The sequence below is a fragment of the Micromys minutus genome, assembly GCF_963924665.1.
Source record: "Micromys minutus genome assembly, chromosome: 12".
Classification (NCBI taxonomy): domain Eukaryota; kingdom Metazoa; phylum Chordata; class Mammalia; order Rodentia; family Muridae; genus Micromys; species Micromys minutus.
The window spans coordinates 27,392,297-27,411,457 of record NC_137981.1 but is presented as its reverse complement, the minus strand read 5'-3'; the positions used below and the strand labels follow the sequence as shown (position 1 = coordinate 27,411,457).

The 19,161-nt window shown below is 50.5% G+C and overlaps 1 protein-coding gene across 1 annotated transcript; it reads right to left on the bottom strand.

Annotated features, from left to right (window-relative positions):
- Nucleotides 1-4,118: 4,118 nt before the first annotated feature.
- On the bottom strand, nt 4,119-5,711 carry SLC18A3 (solute carrier family 18 member A3; the record flags this gene model as incomplete). Its single annotated transcript, XM_080926677.1, has 1 exon — nt 4,119-5,711. The coding sequence occupies one exon, from the start codon at nt 5,709-5,711 to the stop codon at nt 4,119-4,121; it is 1,593 nt and encodes a 530-aa protein (XP_080782803.1).
- Between the last annotated feature and the right edge of the window lie 13,450 nt (nt 5,712-19,161).

The window sequence follows — 19,161 nt, the reverse complement described above, 5'->3', positions numbered from 1 at the left end:
CGTAGCTACTTCTTGCTCCAGAGCTCTGCTAGAGCTGTCGATCTGGGAACAGAGGAGAAGCATCATCACATATAGCCTGAATGAATCCCAGCGTATTACCCCCACACTACAAGGAGGCTACTGACTGACAGTAGTGTGTAGGGAACTCCGTGCCTCTGTGACTGACATCTCAAATCTCAGCTCTGTGCCCCTGCCTGCAGTGAACTCCCTAAATCCCGAGGTGGAAGAGAGGGAGTCCTGCCTTGAGCCACCAGTAAGAACCTGCTTCCATGAAGCTATGACTCCAGGCTAGCTGACCATCCCAGGTTGCTTTGGGAAGAGCTGGACTGTGTTGCCCACTCCCAGCTTACCAGGCTCAGAGCACTAGAGAACTTTGGTTTGCCTGTAACTAACATCAGTTTCTCTCCAGCATCAACTTTCCCCCAAGACTATAGCTCTGAAGTGCAAAACTGTATCTGCTGCCTTCAGATTTCCCCCTAGGATGCCTGGCACAGAGTATAGGGCATGTGAATTCAGAAAGCTTCCTCATCCTGTGTGTGTATGAGTATGTATAAAAGTATGCTTGAATGTCCCCAAGTATTCTAAGGCCCTGTACTCTGGGTGGCATTCTGGGCTGCTTGAGAACTCTGAGCCTGTTATTAAAGTGTTAACTTCTGTAGTCTGTGGACAGCAGGCTCTAAGGTTAGGTACAAGGGGACTATGGAAGGGCATGACACCTACTGGAGAGTGGATATAGTCAGTACCTCTAGAGACTCCTGACAGCCTTGGGAAAGGCAGATTAATTTGGACGGTGCACTAGAAATAAGCTAAGGACACAGGACAGTTTTTAGAGCTGTATACCTTCAGCCCCACTAAACCCAAACCTGTACAGATATAAGTCAAGATTTCCACCTACCTATCCTTTGTTAGCCTTCAAGAGGCTAAAGCTGGCATTTAACCTGTTGGACTGCCACCAGCAACAGCAGCCAGGTGCTGGCATAAGGCTCAGCTGGGTCATCTAGAAAGGTAGAAGAACCAGACCCAAGGCTGGAAGAGATGGTGAATCTGGTCCCACTGAACAGAGGATGGATGTGGACGATGGCACAGTAATCCTTGAGCCCAACTGTGTCTAGAAATGGCCGGATAAGTTTGGGTGTTCCATTGATTACTTTTGACTGAGGCAAGGTCAAATTAATAAAGGCTGTACCAATTATGCACCTAATGTCTCCTTTTGTGCCATCTCAGTAGTGGGACCGGGAAAACACTGGCTGGGCCTTAACGACTTCATATCTCAGAAAGGAGAATGGATCCCTGTCAGCTAACATTCTGATGTGGACTCCACTGTCCCCTACAACTCCCCAACTCCTTCCTCCTAAGGTCCTTAGCCCAGGCTTAGAGAATGTGTATGCATTTGTCCTTCTGTGGTTTTGTACTCTCCCATTTTGCTTCTATTGGCCTGGCTTGTGGGGAAACTTGGGGGTTCTCTGCACTGCTCTTAAGGTCCAGCACCAGTCTGGTCTGGTTTCCCACTCCTGCAGATGTGGCACTTAACGCCCTTCCTCCCCAAGAATGGCTGAAGAAAACTGAGGCCCAGGGATGTTACCAACACCTCCTCCCTACCCCCGGTTCTAGACACCAAAAGCACACACGGTGGGCTTGGCAGATGTTAGGCGAAGTCAAAGGAAAAGCCGGTAAAGATAAGGGGAATCCTCAGCCCCCGCCCCCAGCCCAGGCATCCTTGCAGCGGAATCCCGCAGTCTCCCAGCTGTGCCCCGACGACTAGTGCCTGGGATGCTGTAGACTCTGAACGTCCCCGGAGCCCCCTCGGAGCTGTCCCTCGGTGGACAGTTCCTCTGGAGAAGGACACCTCCCCCGAGAGACAACTCCTGGGTCCCCTCGCGCTTCAGCTCTTCGCGCCAGCCAGCGTACCGTGGCCCAGCCCTTCTCACCTGCTCTCCTGAGCTGTTCCGCGCCAAACCCGCGCTGTTCCACACCAAGCAGGGCTGTAGGCGGCTGCGTGAACCAGAAGGACCTGGGAAGGGGTGGCAGCAGTGCCAGAGGTTGGGGCCGCCGCCTAGGTTCTGTAGTAGAGCCCCAGACTGCGATGCCAGGTCCCAGCAGCCGCCCGGACTGACTGACTGACTGACTTGCAAGCAAACCGGCCACACCTCTCTCGACTCCCTCCCATCCCTCCTCCCTCTTCTCTTTTTTTCCTCCCCCTTTTCCCCTCCCTGCCTCTCTTCCTCACAGTCCACCGCTCCCCCTACCCCACGCTCTGCCCTGTGATTCCCATCTTCTGCCCTCAAAACCTGTCTAGGACAGCTTCCCGGATGAGTTCCTGCACTGGCATCAGATTTAGGCCCTGGAAAGGGTCACAGAACATTGCCTGCCCACCGCCCCACCCCAGCCTCCCGTAGTCCCCTCCCATCCCCCCATCCGCACAGCCTCCTGGGCAGCTGCTTATGCAGAACCCTGGGGAGTGTTTGAGTCAGAAGAAATGTTGCCCCTCCTCACAAGGCTGAAACCTTACTGCACCCCTTTAAAATATTAAAAATTCAGGAGTTGGTTGGCCACGGTGGGACCTCCCCTTCTTTTCTTTTACCATCTTATTCCTGCAGGCTCTTGGGGAGGGGAGGAGGAGACAAGGGACCACACAGACTTGCTCCACTCTGACTGCAGGTGGGGGGGGGGTGTTTAGAGTCTCAGCCAGTGGCCCACAGACACTCCTCCCAGGCCAAGTACTCCTTCACCTCACACAAGGAGAGTCAGACAAGGACAGACAGACAGAGTACTCCTCCTACCACTGTACCTCTTGCACAAGAAGACTCAAACAAGGACAAACACAGTGAAACAGACAGAAACACAGACACAAAGCCTTTGTATACAAGAAGATTCAGACAAGGGTGGACACACACACACACACACACACACACACACACACCTACTGCTGGCCAATGCTCTGCATACACAGGTTAGCCTAACCCAACTTCCTCTCCACCCTGAAATCAGAGTTCCATGTACAGGCAGCAGGATTCAGGAATGAGTGAGTGTACTGCCACCAGCCTGGGCCTCCATCATAGGAAACCAAGGGTGGAAAATCCCCTGACATCCTTGAGTGGCCAAATGTATTCAGAACAGGGTGGACTAGGAATTAGCACCATTTCCCACATCAATCTACCTTCCATTTGCCACTCAAACTTTCACAGCCGAGAAAAGGCAGGCCCACCAGTTCTCTCAATTCCTCAGACGGAAAAGCCTGAATCTTTACCGAACACTGTCGCCAGGCCAGGACCCTAAAAGACAGGGTCTACCTCCTCTTCTCTGCAGAAAACAGCTCCCTCGTGTTCCTTTCTTGACAAGAAGAGGCAAGGTCCCACTGTGTGGGAAAACCCAGTCCTTGGCACCAAAAGCTCCAGGTGCCAGAGGCCGTCCCTCCAAGGCCAGGCAGATCCTCAGGCTCCCTCGGGTGGAACCTCCAGGTGCTACACTGGGCTTGGAGAGGAGTGACTATTGTTCCTGTGTGTGTGTTTGTGTGTGTGTTCCAAATATCCATGGGGGAGAGCCCTCTTTTGGGCTTGTTCTTTTACCAGGCAGCAAAGGAGCATCAGGGCTTCCACTCCTCCACATGTCTGGATTGAACATGTGAAACCCAGACAGCCTTCTCTGTGCTTGGTTCTTGTGTCACACCGCCCACCCCTCATCAGTAAAGAGACTCGGCCTCCTTAGACAGATATGGTTTATTAATTCAGGCCAGAGGCACCGGGGTGCAGCAGACCAGGTTTGGCACTGGCAAGATCCGCAGGAAGGACAAACAGATGCATGACTCTACTTGGGGGCTCTGAGTGGGTGCCCGGTGATCACCCGCACACCTCTTCACCTCTGCCAAGAGCCCAGTAGCTTCTTATGTCTCCCTGCTCCATGTACTCAATGAATAAGAGTGTGTTTGGGGGATGGGGTTAGACTGGGAGGGGTCTCGGAGAAGGGATTCCAGCCAAGGAATTCAAGATTCAAGACCGGGGAGGGACTGGGGTACTCGTTAGAGGAGGTGGGCCCCAAGCCAAAGTTGGCCAGTGCTCTTGCAGAATGACCACCTTGACCTAAATGGGGAGGGTAGGTGGCCTGGAGGAGAAGCGGGTCTGCTAGCTGCGGGAGTAGTAGGTGTAGTCGTCCTCGCACCCATCAAAAGGGCCGGGAGGGCTACAAGGTTCGCCGCCATTCTTGCCCTGCACCTCACGCAGGCGCACCGCATCGTAAAGACCCTGCGGCGGTTCATCAAGCAGCACATCGCGCTCGGAACGCGAGCGTGTAAGGAGGCCTATATTACGCAAGAGCAGTAGGACTGGTGCATAGAGCAGGTTGGCCAAACCCATGCCAAGGCTGAGCTGCTCAAAGCCAAGCGAGTGAACGATATGGCCTGCCACTATGGGCCCGAGAGCGTAGGCCACGGAATAGGAGATGTCAGCTATGGCATAGACACTGCCATAGACCGATACATGGCGCACGTCCACTAGAAAGGCTAGCGTGGGTAGGAGCGCCGTGTCCACTAACGCGATGCCGAAGCAGAGGCCGCAGAGCGAGACCACTAACGGTGCGAAGGAGCGGCAGGCAGGAACGACGCAAGAGCTCACTCCAATAACCGCCAGCCCGAGAGCGCCGTACAGCCACTGCAGGTGTGGATAGCGCGCCGCTAGGCGCACGGTGAGATAGACGCCTAACACGTGTGGCACAAAAGCCGGCAGCCAAACCATGCCCATCTCCCACTCGGATGCCGCCATTGTGTGCTTCATCCACGTGGCTATGGTGGGCTCGAGGAACGCAAGGGGAATGTTACAAGTCGTGAGCGCGCCGGCTACCACAGCGATGTAAGGGTCTAACATGAGGCGATGGATAGGTGTGCCCACGGGCAGGTTGGCCCGCGCCCGAGCAGCAGCGGAGAAGGGCTTAGCCACGGCCAGGAGCAGGAGCGCGTCAAAGAGCGACACGGCAGCGAGCACTAGAAAGGGTACACGCTTGCCCGCGAACTCGTAGAGGATGCCCCCAAACGGTGGCGCCACTAGGCTTCCAAAGCTGATGAAGGCTAGCGCCACGCCCAGGGCACGACTGCGCTCAGGCTCCTCGGGATACTTGTCGGCGATCATGGCAATGCCAGACGTGTCGGCGAAGGCTGAGCCCAGGCCTTGTAGACTACGCGCAGCGAAGAGCGTAGCATAGTCTTCTGCAAAGGCAAACATGACTGTGGAGGCGAACATGACGCCCAGGCCAATAAGCAGCGGCACGTCGTAGCTCATGCGATCAATGAACGGCCCGCTTAAGGGGTTCACCAGAAGCTGCAGGATGGCTTTGGAGGCAAATAGCACGCCTATCTTCACATCTTCACTTTCTGTGGGGTAGCGAGGCCGCAGGATTGACCGAGCCGACCCGGCAGCCGTCGGGGACGCCGAGGTGTTGGCCAAGTAGGCACTGGCATTAGCCAGAGTGGGCGGCGGCAGGGTGGGTTCCCACACCTCAGAGACCAGGGTAGGGCTCTCGCTGCCCCCGCGCATGTGAGCGATATAGTCTGGAACAATGGGCACGATGACCATGTACAACATGTTGTCCAGTAACAGTGCAACGCACACGATGACCAGCACCAGGCGCCGCTGCCTCTGGGGCTCTTGTAGCGCGGCTCCCACCGCTTCCGACAGTTTGGTGGCCGCCGCCCGGGCCTGACCGGTTGGCGCGGTGGGCTCCATGCCCCTACCCGCTGCTCTTCCTAAGGTGCCTCCACCGGAGTCGGGTGTCGGCGTCCCGCAGTGCAGAGGCTAGGGCACCTTACTTCGGGGGCGCGGCCCTAGCCGCGTAGCGCCCCCTGTGCTTCAGGTGGCTGTGGGGTTCATATCCCCGAGCTCAGAAAAAAAGCCAAGATTGTCCCGCGCGGCGCTGCTGCTCTTAGATGCTCCGGGGACCAGTTGCCGCTGTTTCGAGTGCAACCGCGGAGGCCTGCAAGCAGAGGTGCTGAGGCGGGAGACTGGACGCGCGGTACCCAGAGAGAGCTGGAGCAGCCCTTGCCGCGCAGAGAGGCCGTGTGCACCCGCCCAGGGGCATGCTGCCGCCGCCCGCCGTCTCTCCAGCCCTCCCCGCGCGTCCGCTCTTGCCTCTTCCTCTACCTCCTCCTCCTTTTTTTTTCTCCCTCCACTTGGGGCTATGACGCGGTGAGTCTCGGCCCCCGAGTGGTGCCCGGGCCACTGGCGTCGCTCATGCTAATAGGACGTCGTCGGGGCGGGGGCTGGGGGCCGGGGGCGGGGCGCGTCTGGGCAGGGGTCCGCTTCCGAGATGCGCCCAGGCTGGAAGCAAGGGGCAGGGGTCTTGGCGAGCTGTAGTCTTAGTCAAGCCCCTGGCGATGGGTGAGCAGTGGGAGGAACCGGCCCTATGTTCCCCTTAGTTCTGGGACCTATAGGGGTGAGGCTCCGTTCTTACCCCCACTTGGGAGGAGGGGTGCGGCAGCCTGTTCCTGGCAGCCTGGTGGGAGACGGGAGAGCCGGGGGCTCTAGACCTCCTCCTCAGCCTGGACTTCGGCGCACAGCGGGCACGGAGCCCCCGAGGTGAGCCGCGCTGCCTCCATCTGTTCTCGCAGCTGGAACGCGCAGCCAGGACCCAGAGGCACGGCGCACGCAACCCCCTTCCTCAATCCCGCCCCTAGCCCGTCTCATCCCCTCCTCCGGGAAGGGAGGGGGAAGGTACAGAGCCTTCAGGGTCTGGTTCCGACCCACCCTCCCTTAGGCAGAAAGTCTTGGCAGCTAATTCCGGACTGTGAGGGTATGAGGACTGAGATGAGGAGTTCTTTGCACCCAGGGCCCTGGATGTCAACATTAACTCTCCCCCCCCCCCCCCGCCTGGTCTCTCCCTTTCGGCTTTTCCGGGCACGGGTCTCCCCCGCCCCCAGCTCCGCTTATTTTCCCTTTCTTTCTACTCTCCCACTCCTCATTCTAACTCCTCCCAGGTCCTCTTCTCTCCAGACCTTATGCTCCCTGGGCTCTTGAGAGCCTCCGCCCACTTTTCTTTATTTCCCCACCCCACCCCCACCCCGGCCGCCTCCAAGCCCTGAGTGGGCTCACTAGTGGCGTGGAAGCTTCTGGGTCTCACGCGGCAGGGCCTCCGCAGCTTTGCTGTCAGTAGAGGCTTGGGAAGGCTCACCTTCCTTCCGGGAGGGCTGCACAAGCTGAGAGTCCTGGCTTGCAGCCGACAGGCCAAACACATCAGCCTACGCGTTGGGCCCAGCGTGTCCTCAGATGAGTTTTGACCCTAGATAGCACGTGAGGCCCGTGTTCCAGTCCACAGACTGGCAGGAGAGAGGATACCAGTCAGCTGAGATTGGGGGTGGTGGTGACGTTGTTGAGATTGGACTTTCTCTGTCTTCCCGAGTCACAGGGGCCTTCAGATCCCAAGCTAGCCTTCCTCCACCGTGCTTCCTACTCGGAAGGAGGCATCATGATCTGGGCTTCAGAGGCAGACAGATAGGATGGCTCCCAATGCTGCCACTTAGTAGATAACAGTGCCAAGGTAGCCCGTGTTTCCTCCTTCTACCCCCACCGTCCCTTTATCTGTAAAATGGAATAGGAGTGCCTACAACCCAGGGTGTGATACACACAGGATGTGAAACATCAGTGCTTGTCGTTGTTGCCATAGCATGTGCTGCCTTGTGTTCGTGTCGCAGTGGAGGGTCGTGTGAAGGGCAGATAGACGGCAGGAGCATCCTGACTCTCTGACTTATTCCTCAGTTGGGTAGGCATTGTGAGCCTGGTCTCTCTCTGGGCAGGTGGAAGATACAGAAAGAGCTGGAAAGTTGGCTTCTGTTCTTAAGCCAGTTGCAAGATGAGGTGATGGAGACCAGAGGAAGGGAGAGAGGCAGCAGTCAAGTGGTCTAGTGCTCAGCCTCCCAACCCAGGTACTCCTGAAAGGAAGAGACTCCTCTGAGCAGGGAGCTGCCCTGTGATGGCCCAGCTGCCCTCAAAAGGAGGGGAGAAGCCTAAACATGGGGACAGCCATGGCTGTGGATAGCATTGGGCAAGTCATGGTCCCCCTACTCCTGGCCCATTTGGCCTCTGTTCATCAAGAGGTCACCAAGATTCACATCGCAGAAAGTGCAGCGAAACTACTTTATTATCCCACTGCCTTTGTTCACGGCACACACTCCGGCGACTGGTCTTTCCCTCAGCTTGCTTCATGAACTCTGTCTGTCACCCGCTTGGCTCTCCAGACACTCACATTTAAGACTTTTCTATGAAAACCCTACTGATGGTTTTTAAAGAGGTATTCCCCGCTCTACACGGCAGCGAGTATTTATTTGTGTATTGCTGCTCTGTCTGAATAAAGTCAGGAGGCAGGATGACACTGGAGGCGGCAGTTTTCTTTCTAGTGGTTAATGGACAGTAGAATCTTTCAGAAGAGAAACTTCCCAGTGCTAGCAAGAGGCAGACCTTGTCTCTCGGCTCTCTGGCCCACAGAATAATCCATAGCTGTTCCTGAGAATGAAGGAATTCGTTTTGGGACGCACATCCAACTCTCTGTTCCTTCATTCCTCTGTGATAAGATGTAGACTCACTGGTTCTGTTCCCGGCACAGGGTAGATGCTATCTGAGCCCCTCCCTCCCATCACATACCCTCATAGGGAACCAGGCATGGAGAAGGGAGCCAGTCGCTTTCCTGAGGTTCCAGGCTGAGACCTGCTTTGTGATCTTCCTGCCAACTCCCTTTTCTTTGTGTTTCATTACCCCTGTGTCACTCCATCTGCAGTGTGTCACACCTTGGCAGGGTAAGGGCAAGAGGCAGATAAAACTGGAATGAGGAAGGCACCGGGCTGGCTCCTTCCAGGTCCCTCAATGCCATTCTTTAGCTTCCAAATTAGAAGGCAGAGCCTTTGCATCTGAAGGATACAGGGGTCACAGTCTGGGAAGGACCCCTTTCAGTGAAGAGCTTTCTCTCCCAGATGTGTCAGGGCTTAAAAACAGCTTCCCTTCCAGGCCTCTTGGCTCGCTGGAACTGTCCGTGGTGCTGGACATTTGCTGCCTGGCAGCCTCCCAGGGGCGGGTCCCTGCTTGTGGCTTTTTCCTCACACTGGTGCTTGGTAAACTATTGTTCCCAGAGACTCCTGTATGGAGCATAACTTGCAGACAAGAGGAAATTTCCCATTCAGTCTTGGAGGAAAAATGGAAGCTTTTTTTTTTCTCCCTCCTTTTCATTTAAAATATAGAAACTATTACTACAGGGCACATTCCAGCAAGATGAACGAGTGAAGGAAGGCGTTTCTTTATTAGATCTGTAAAAAGAGCTAGCAATGTATCAGGTAGTGTGGTAGGCATGTACTAACTCACATAATCATCTCACCAACACGTATTACCCTTCAATAGCTGGGGACACCATAGGGAAGTAACTCATTCCAGTCAGCTCTGGCTCCCATGTTCATCTCCTAGTCACAGGGACATCAGTCCCAGCTGCAGCAGGGACAGGCACAACAGGGAACTCACCACATGACCTCAGGGAACAACCCTGGATACTCAGTGGGAGGTTCATTATTACCCTGAGGTCATGGGTCTGTAGGTGCCGCTGTAGAAGGAGGGGTTCAGCCTACTCTTGCTTCACTTCTGCCTGGGTGTCTGTGGAAAGGCAGGTTGGTGTGGTGGTTAGCAGTGTGTGGGCGGGTGCCTGCTCTTGATTTATTATTTCTTTGTCTCTGTGGAAGCACTTAAGTGCAGGCTTGGTTCCAATGACACTCAGGAGCCTCTGGATTCCAGCACTGGGGATGGGGGTTGGGTAGAGTGTTCTCAGGCCTCCCCAAGCCCTCCCCTGTGTGCTGCCTTGGGAGGGCCCCAAGGCTTCAGCATTACTTAATTAATTTAGTCCTCTACTGCTACATAGTCACAGATTCAAAAGAACAGAGTGGCCCGTGTCAGCCATTCCCGGAAACCTGCGAGTCTGATGGCTGGAAGCCAGAGGACTATGTGTCTGCCTTGCTGCCCTTGGCCAGCTCATCGCGAGGGCCCAGACTCAGACAAGGTAGTAGGCACAGTGGGGCAAAGGACGGTGTCTTCCGTGCAGTGAGTGGGCCCTGGTCTGCTCTCTACAGCTCCCAGAGAAAGGACCTGGCCAATTCGTGGCCTTTTCATTTACAGATACCTCACTTGCATTCTGATAGAAAGCCTGGCCACACAGAGCACAATGACTTTAGCCCTCATGTTTTCTTTCCATTCCAATTCAACGAGTCCTTCAGGTTCGCTTCCTTCTCCAAGATTTACCACAGACCAGTGGTTCTCAATCTGTGGGTCACGGCTCCTTTGGGGAAATTGAATGACCATCAGAAAACATAGATATTTATATTACAATTCATAACGATTGCAAAAATCACAGCCATGGATGTAGCAACTAAAAGAGTTTTATGGTTGGGGGGGGGGTCACCAAACAACACGAGGAACCATATTTAAGGGCAAGCAGCATTAGGAAGACTGAGCACTGTACCAGACTCTCCACCTTCCCCAAGACTGGAGCACTCATTAGCTCTCACCTGGGCTCCCTCCTCACTGGCCAATGCACACCTGCATGACACCAAATTTGTTTGCTCTGTCCAACTTTGGGCAAGTTCCCAGCTTGTTCACAGAGACCCACATACCACTTGCTACCTGGGCCTCCGTTCTTCTCCTGACACATGGCCTCCCAACCTTCCTGTTCTCAGACCTTCTCTAACCAACCACAGCAGCTCATCCCTGTTGTCTTCTTTTGTTGACCCGGAACTCTCAAAATCCTCCTGCCTCAGCTTCCCAAGTGCCTGTATTTCAGTGGCATGCCGTCGAAGGTGGGGTCTGTTCATTAGGGGTTGGCCACGGTGCTCTGCATGGGAATCATGGTGTTAGATTGATATTTAGTCCCCTGACACCATTACTGTTTTATTTATATTTCCAAGCCCTTCTAAACCTTTCTATACATAGATATAAGCTCATTAAATTCAACAAACAGTGTTGTGTTTAGTTAAGTGTACTTTGATGTATGTTGCTATACATGTGTCATTCTGGAGCTTTCTCATTTTCTACTTAACAAGAAGTCCACATTAGTTCATACAAAGGGAGTTACGCTTTTTTCTTTAAAGGTGTAATGATTTTTAAGCATTTGGGTGTTTTGTCTGCATGTATGTCTGTGTGCCACATGCATGTCTTGTAGTCCCAGAGGGTGCCAGATCCCCTGCTTTGTGTGTGTGTGTGTGTGTGTGTGTGTGTGTGTGTTGTAGTGTAGTGTACTCTATCTGATTGTACACCTGCATGCCAGAAGAGGGCATCAGATATCAGTATAGATGGTTGTGAGCTACCGTGTGGTAGCTGGAAATTGAACTCAAGACCTTTGGGAGAACAGACAGTGCTCTTAACTGATGAGCCATCTCTCCCACCCATACGATAGTGTTTTTTTGTTCTTGTTAAAATAAAAAGTATAATATTAATTTCCCACTGACACTCTGATTTTTTTTTCTTTCTGATTCTTGATGTTACAGTGTTGCAATGAATGTCTTCCTCCTTTTGTGGAGATGTTTCCCTCAGTGGTGTGAATATTTATTTTATTTCTTTGTTTGTTTGGTTGGGTTTTTGTTGTTGTTTTGAGACAGGATTCTCTGTGTAGCTCTGTCTGTCCTGTAACTCACTCTGTAGACCAGGCTGGCCTCCAACTAACAGAGATCCACCTGCCTCTGCCTCTCAAGCGCTGGGAACAAAGGTGTGTGCACCTGCTGCCACACAGTGTTTTATTTTCTTTAAGACAAGTCTCTTATGTAGGTCAGCCTGACTTAGGACTCACTCTGTAATCTAAGTTGGCCTTGAACTCAAGAAGAATACTCCAGCCTAGACCCCCTGAATGCTCTCTCACACCAAGCACGTTTCATCCTTTAAAAGAAATTTCCAAATTGCCTTCCAAAATGGTTGCATAAACCTTCACACCAAACCCACATCCGTGCCGGCGCTTGCTCTTAGCTGTCTTTTCCTTCTGTCTGTCTGATGAGAGATAGTATTCCCCGCCATTTCAATCATTAAATGCTTAATTGGCTGGGAAACTTTTCCTATGTTTGTAGGCCTTTTGCATCCCTTTAGCATCTCTCTCTCTCTCTCTTTCTCTCTCTCTCTCTCTCTCTCTCTCTCTCTCTCTCTCTCTCTGTGTGTGTGTGTGTGTGTGTGTGTGTAAATTGTCTGTTGCTTCACTTCCTGCTTTTCTATTAGGTTGTCCTTTTCTTTCTGAATCATAAGCAAATTCAAATGTGCTGCCTTTGCTCTGGACATGCCAGTTATAGATGACAATTATTACTAAACCTTTGCTCTAGCTTTGGCAGTTTATGGATTTTGAACAGGGTAAGTTGAAGCGGTTGTGAGGCTACTCCATCTGTTGAAGCCTTAAGAGCCTCTTTGATAGGAGACAATTCAAGTTGCTTAGCTTGATATAAAGGTCTTCTATCTGATCCACCCACTGCCGCCATCTAATGCAATGCCCAGGTTCAATTCCTAAGCCTATCACCTTCTATCTCTCTGGAAAAACTTACTCAAACGTTCTGTGTTAGAATCTGTCCTTTTAAACACCTTACAGAATCGTTCCTTCCTCAAGAAGTTGTTGCTTCTTTGCACATGTCTGAGTCTCTGACCTTGTACAGCTTACTCAGGCTCACCAAACCTTATTCCGGTCATGCAGTGGGTGCATTGGTGGCTTATAGAGTCTGCTACAGATGGACTGAGCTCACGGATGCTGTCCTTCACTCCTGCCTTCCTAGATGGCTTACACTCGGTGAATCTTCCCTCGTGTTGTGACCACGTCCCTATCAATGCGTGGATCACACTATGTCACATCAGTGCATGCTGTCTGCTCCAACACAGTGTCACCCATGTAGGTGGGATCTGAGGGAGCGGAGCCTTGATCTCTGGCTGGTGAAGAGCATCCTGGACTGGTGACTGTGGGATAAAGGATCTGCCCATTTCAAAAAGAGTCGGGGCTTTCTCCTTTTGCCGTGGTGTTGTGGAGGGAGACTGAAATAGATGTCAACAAGCACCAGATCCGTGCTGGGAAGAATTAGAAAACATCTCGACTGATGGATAGGTTGGGGAAATGAAGATATCAACAGGAAACTGCATTGCACAGTCTAGAGTCGTCTTTGTTGGGAAAACAGAAGATAAATTTTCTCTCCTAGATCCCAAGGCTGGCTGTGATTGGAAAAGAGGTCTGATGAGGTACTGTCACTTTCATGTTTAGTCTTGAAAAGCGTGAATTTGGGGCAGGAACTCTTTGGACTTTCTTTCATGTCCTGGACTGGTGGTTCTCAACCTTTCTAATGCTGCAACCTCTTAATACATATTGTGCCTCGTGTTGTGATGGCTCCCAACCCTAAAATTATTTTTGTTGCTACTTCATAATTAATTTTGCTACAGTTATGAAGCATAATGTAAATATTGTATTTTCTGATAGTCTTGGGTGACCTCTGTGAAAGGGTCATTCAACATCCTTCCCCCCAAAGGGTTGTGACCCACAGTTTGAGAACCACTGTTCTAGAAGGCTGCATCAACAGCGTGTAAACAGCACATGGTGGGGGTAGAAGGCTCCTTGCTTATCTAAAGAAAGGGTTGTTTGTGGAGCTAATCCCTCTAAATAGATAGGTAATGTCTATCTACCAGATATGTTCTGTTCTGTAGACACAGGGCAAGATTGTCTTGAAACCTCTAAGTCTGGCTCCCTAGTAAGTGTAGTCAGTGCAGACATGAGGAGAATGCCCCCTCTAGTGGCAAGGTGGTGCTTTGCAAAGCCTGCACCTCCTTCAGACTTGGAGCTGGGACAAGAGTCCAGAGCACAGTATTTTCAATGAGCCTGTTTTCCTGAATGGCCTTCCAACACTCCTAGCTGGTGCTTTGTCCAGACAAGTCTACTGAGGGGGAGACCAGCATCAGGAGAAACACCAGACAGGCCCAGGGCCAGCCAAGTAGAAGATTTTTTTCTTAGTGGCTTTTTGTCACATCATCTTCTGGAAAGAAAACCCCCAAAAGTCCATGTGATCAGTGCAGTTCAGCAGCCCATGGGTGGAAAGATGAGTCTAAGTCTGACTGGCCCTCTGCTGCTCGTCTGCTTGGCCCTGTGTCTTCAGTACTTTATTCTGTGGCCTTCAAAGCTCATTATTCTGGTCCCCCCAATAGGCAGTGTTCTGGGGGTTCCAGACAGCCAGGAATCAGCCATACAACAAGAAGGACAGGGGCATTTTATTTAATTTTTACAAAGACTGGGAGGAGCCAACTTAGGGTTTTGGGAAAGTCCAGCAGCACCCCATCATTTCCCACACCTTTCAGCAGTCAGGTGACAGGGCGGCCTCCTGAAGGGGGTCTCTGAGTCCCATGTCTACCAAAATCAGTCTCTGTCATAGTTAGACAGGTTTACAGAAACAGCAAGAGCAAGAAACAAGTGCTTCAGGTGAATGTTTTCTTTGTAGCAATGAAAACCACACCAACATTTGCAGATGACAATTAAAATAATCATTTTCTTAGCAAGCAGAATGGTTTCTTTCTTTTGCTCTGCTTTTCCTCTGTTGTTTGACCACATTTCTTATTTTCCCAGATCCATTTGCACAGTAACAATGTTCCTCACGTATAGATACAGAGTCCTTCCTTTTGGTTAGTCAGCAAATTTAATCCTCTTCTAGTCTGAAGGAGTGCTTCTGCAAGAGAGACTCCATGTCTCTTACTGTCTCTAGCGACTGGGCTACCTGTCCCACGTCTTACATCCCTTTTGTGGCCACCTGTTTATCCTAGATCCCCGAGGAAACTAGTCCTCCAATACCAGTCTATACTTCCAGTACTATTCCCAAACCCAGCAGCAAAGGTACAACTGGACAGCTCTTCTAATGCTCTCCTGGGACAGGAATCAACTGGGCCTTCCCCAGAGACAGGCAAAGTCAGTTGTATTCTGCTAGGCTAGGGTTTGATAAACCCGGGATCTGAAAAGTGGCATGATACAGCTGCCTATCATATTGCTAGGGCTAGGGAGTACAAATGTCCTGTGTATATACGAGCAACACTTGGATGTCAGGCAGCAAGGTCACCCTATGACAAAGCAACAATTGTCTTCTAACACTAAGCTAAGTATGATGTTTTCCCCTGGCAACAAAGGTTCTCATAGAGAATAAAGTCATCTGGGTTTTTTAATGTAGTAGGTCTTCTAGGTAACAAACATGTCACTGGGATTGTGACTCTGTTATATAAAACCTGAACAAGCCCTGGAGAGTTTAGGACTGGCCCAAGAGTTTAAGAAGTCTGTTTCACTGGAGATGTAAGACTTGCAGTTACAATGGGGATAGAAGAGGTTCATTATTGTCTTAGGACTTGAAAGACCCTATTCTTGGATATTCAAGGAGACATCAACAGTTAGAGAAAGCAAGTAATTCCTCCTAGCATACTTGCTAGTCCTATATAGAGAGAACATGGCTAGAATAATTTTCTGTGCCATTATGGAAGGACCATGTCAAGTTCTCAGGCTGCCACCGTGTATAGACATGTTAGCCTGAAGGTTTGTCATAGGAGCAGGGCTTCTCTGTGTAAACTAACCAGGTGTGGCTGGGACAGGACCAATGAGTGGTTACTCATCATTTTTGGAGGGTGACCCAGAGACGTTGTTCTGGTTGTGTTCTTGCAGTCAAGGTCTATTTTTCCTCTGGTGGTGTTACCAATTTAAGTCATGAATGCAACTTTAACAGCACTGGAATCAACAAAAGTTCTCAGATGAGGGCTTGTCTTTCTGGGCTGGAGGTAGGCATGGGTGTGTTGAATTAAACCAGAGGTCATAATGGGCAGAAGTCTTCTTATCAAGAAGAAAATTGTTGCTGAGAAATACTTCTTTCTATAACCCCATGTGGTTAGGTATAATATTCAATCAAATAACCAGTTCTGGTGTGTAATCTTTGGGTATAATTCCCTGCTGAGGGTCTAGAACAATGTAGGTGACTAAACTTATTCTTATGTTTTATGTCAAGGCCAGTTGAAGATCTGGCCCTTAAGGGTCACTTGGTATTGGGAGGAGCCTCTGGTTCCTCTAGCCTTCTTTGACCAGTTGTTGTAGCTATGTGAGGGCAAGTCAGAGGCTCTTCTGGACCATGGCTTCCCCTGGAACACCAAAGAAGGTATTTCTTTGTGTTGGCTCTCCTTTTTGTCGTCTGGACACTGGTTAGAGTTCACCAGGTGAATGACCTTCTTCCCCGGAGAACAGGTGATTCTGCACAGTTACAGAACCTGTCAAGAGCTACCCCACAGTCTCCTGGGACCTAACTGAGCTTGGAAGGTAAGAGGAACACACACACACACACACACACACACACACACACTACAGAATTTCACAAAGATAAAACTTTATTGTCTCAAGACTTAAAATGGCACACCAGGATAAAAACTACTTATTTCAAGCCACCTGAAACCATATCCATTTTAATCTTGTAGGTTGCTGGGTTACAGGTGCCTCAGTAGCAGCTGTCTTATGTCCTGGGTCCTTCTAGGCCCTTCCATGACACTCTGGTGATGCTCCCCACACAGTGGCAGAATTTTCAGACATGTAGGATACAGAGTCCATGACAACATTTTCTTGGGGACATGAGAACCCAACAGAAGGACCAAATGCCAAAAAGTAGAGCAGTGGAAAGATAATTAGAGCTGCCCCCTCATTCTGTACAGGATATAGGGGTCCCCTAGAAGGAAAGAGGTCCCAAGTGTCAATTGATCTTTATGTGTTAGCCCAGTCCCAGAGTGCAGAGAGGGCAGGTTCAGAGATAACACTGATAAGAGTGACCCCAGGTCTGACCATACAGGAGGCTGATTCCCTTTAAGAAAAAGTCTCAGGTTCTGAGGGCTGAGAGGTCTCTATGTGGATTCTCCCTTATAGACTTCTCAGTGTTTCCTTCCTATGCTGATGATGTGAGACAGACAGACAGACAAGGATGAGGAGTGTTTTAGTTAAGGTTTTACTTCTGGGAACAGACACGATGACCAAGGTATCTCTGAGAAGGACAACATTTAATTGGGGCTGGCTTCCAGGTTTAGAGGTTCAGTCCAGTGTCATCAAGTCATGGCAGCATCTAGGCAGGCACGGCACAGGAGAAGCGAAAAGTTCAACATCTTGTTCTGAAGGCAAATGGGAGGAGACTGGCTTCCAGACAGCTAGGATGAAGGTTTTAAAGCCCAGGCCCACAGTGAAATTCTTCCTCCAAAAGGCCACACCTATTCAACAAGGTCACAGCTCCTAGTAGTGCCACTCCCTGGGCCAAGCTTATTAAACCACCACAAGGAGTATCTTGTTGTGCAACCAGACGTTAATCTGGTGCCACTCTTAGACCATTGTTTTCCCCGTGGTATTTAAGAGAAGCTCCCATGAACTCTATAGCCTTATAGGGTCCTTTAAGGGAACCTGGCCTCGGAGCTATAAACTTGACCCTGATGTACAAGCCAATCAGCCACACATTCATTCAGATGTGATCACACTTTGGGAGATTTCTGACCTGATGGCCTTCTTAGGAATGACTCTTTATGGTGGAAAACTCTCTTCTACCCCAAGAATAGGCCTGACCCGAACTCTGGTCTTCAGAACCTTTCCTTACCCTGCAAGTTCTTCCTGTCAAAGTACTAAGTCAGAGTACTTCCCACAGGAATGTCGGATAGTACTTAGCATCTTCACTTAGAAATCCTTCACTCTGGCCCAGCTAAGCTGCTATTTCCTCAGTGCAAAGGGATGCTGTGGCTGGGGCCTTCCTGGGGCCTCCAAATTATGTCATGGGAATTCCAGCCAGCAAAGAAAACCATTCAACCAGAGAGATAAAGCAAAACAAAACAAAACAAAACAAATAAACAAACACCCATACAAACATTTGTAGGCAGTAATAAAAACAAATTCTTGTTTAAGGAATAAGATTTACAGTATGACCTTGGTCAGATGGCCACGGGGGTCACTCCTTAACAATGTTCCTGGGAGTATTCGCCTTCCCAAGATGAGAGGTAGGGACTTTAACAAATGGGCAGAGATCAGCACTTAAGTACAACTTTAATTTCTTGTACTTCTACAAAATCCTGCCGTTTCTAGGCAAAGATTTGAATTAGGCTAACATAACACAGAGCAATAATTTGATCTCATTAGGTGCCTGCATAATGCAAAATAGATATTCATGTTCTTTTCATTAGCGTGGGGCCCATATTGCTATCACCACTGGTTGTTAGGCACAAAAGGGCAGGTCAGCTTCAGCGTTCCATTGTTCAGCTCAATTTTATCTGCTCTGCCAGGCTTTGAGGTGCTCTGTGTGGTCTTCTCTCCCCTGTCACTTTCTCCTTGCACTTTTAGCTGGCACAGGCTTCCCTGCCTGGGGTACCTGTGTTCTGATGTTCTGACCCCAGAGCGTAATGTGCTCTCTTCACCCCCTTCCAGGATGAGAGATGACTCCCAACAAGGGGCACACTAACCTAGCATTGCTAGGAAGGTTTTCTTGGCCATGTTAAATTCACCTGGCATCTCTTAAGCCCACCATGGGATCCAGACAGAAAGACATTGAGGATGCTTTGAGTGGAGACATTAGTGTCTATGAAAGAGAAATGTTGCAACTCATTAATTTGGTTTTAGTTTGTGTGTGATGATGAAAGGGGAGAGAGAGAGAGAGAGAGAGAGAGAGAGAGAGAGAGAGAGAGACAGACAGACAGACAGACAGACAGACAGACATTTTACACACACACACACACACACTGGGAGGCAGGCAACTTCAGGTGTCCTGTTCTATTGATTTCCACCTTATTTTATTTTATTTTTGAGACAGAGTTTTGTTATATATCCCTGGCTGGTCCGAAGCTCATTATGTAAACTAAACTGACCACAAAATCATAGAGATCTGGCTGCCTCTGCCTTCCAAGTGCTGAGATCAATAGCACGCAACATGATGTGTGGTATTTACCTTATTTTGAGACAGAGTCTTTCACTAACCACGACGCAGGTATCGGCTAACACAGAGCAGGTATCAGCTAACATGGCCGACCAATGAACCTCCCACGTATTCCCCTACACCAGCCTGTCTTTGCCTTTCAGCACTGGGTTTATAGACTCGTACTCCCAAACCTGGCTTCCTAACGTGGCCTTCAAACAGATAAATGGTTGTTTCGCAACCCCTCCTCAAAGCACCTCCATCAA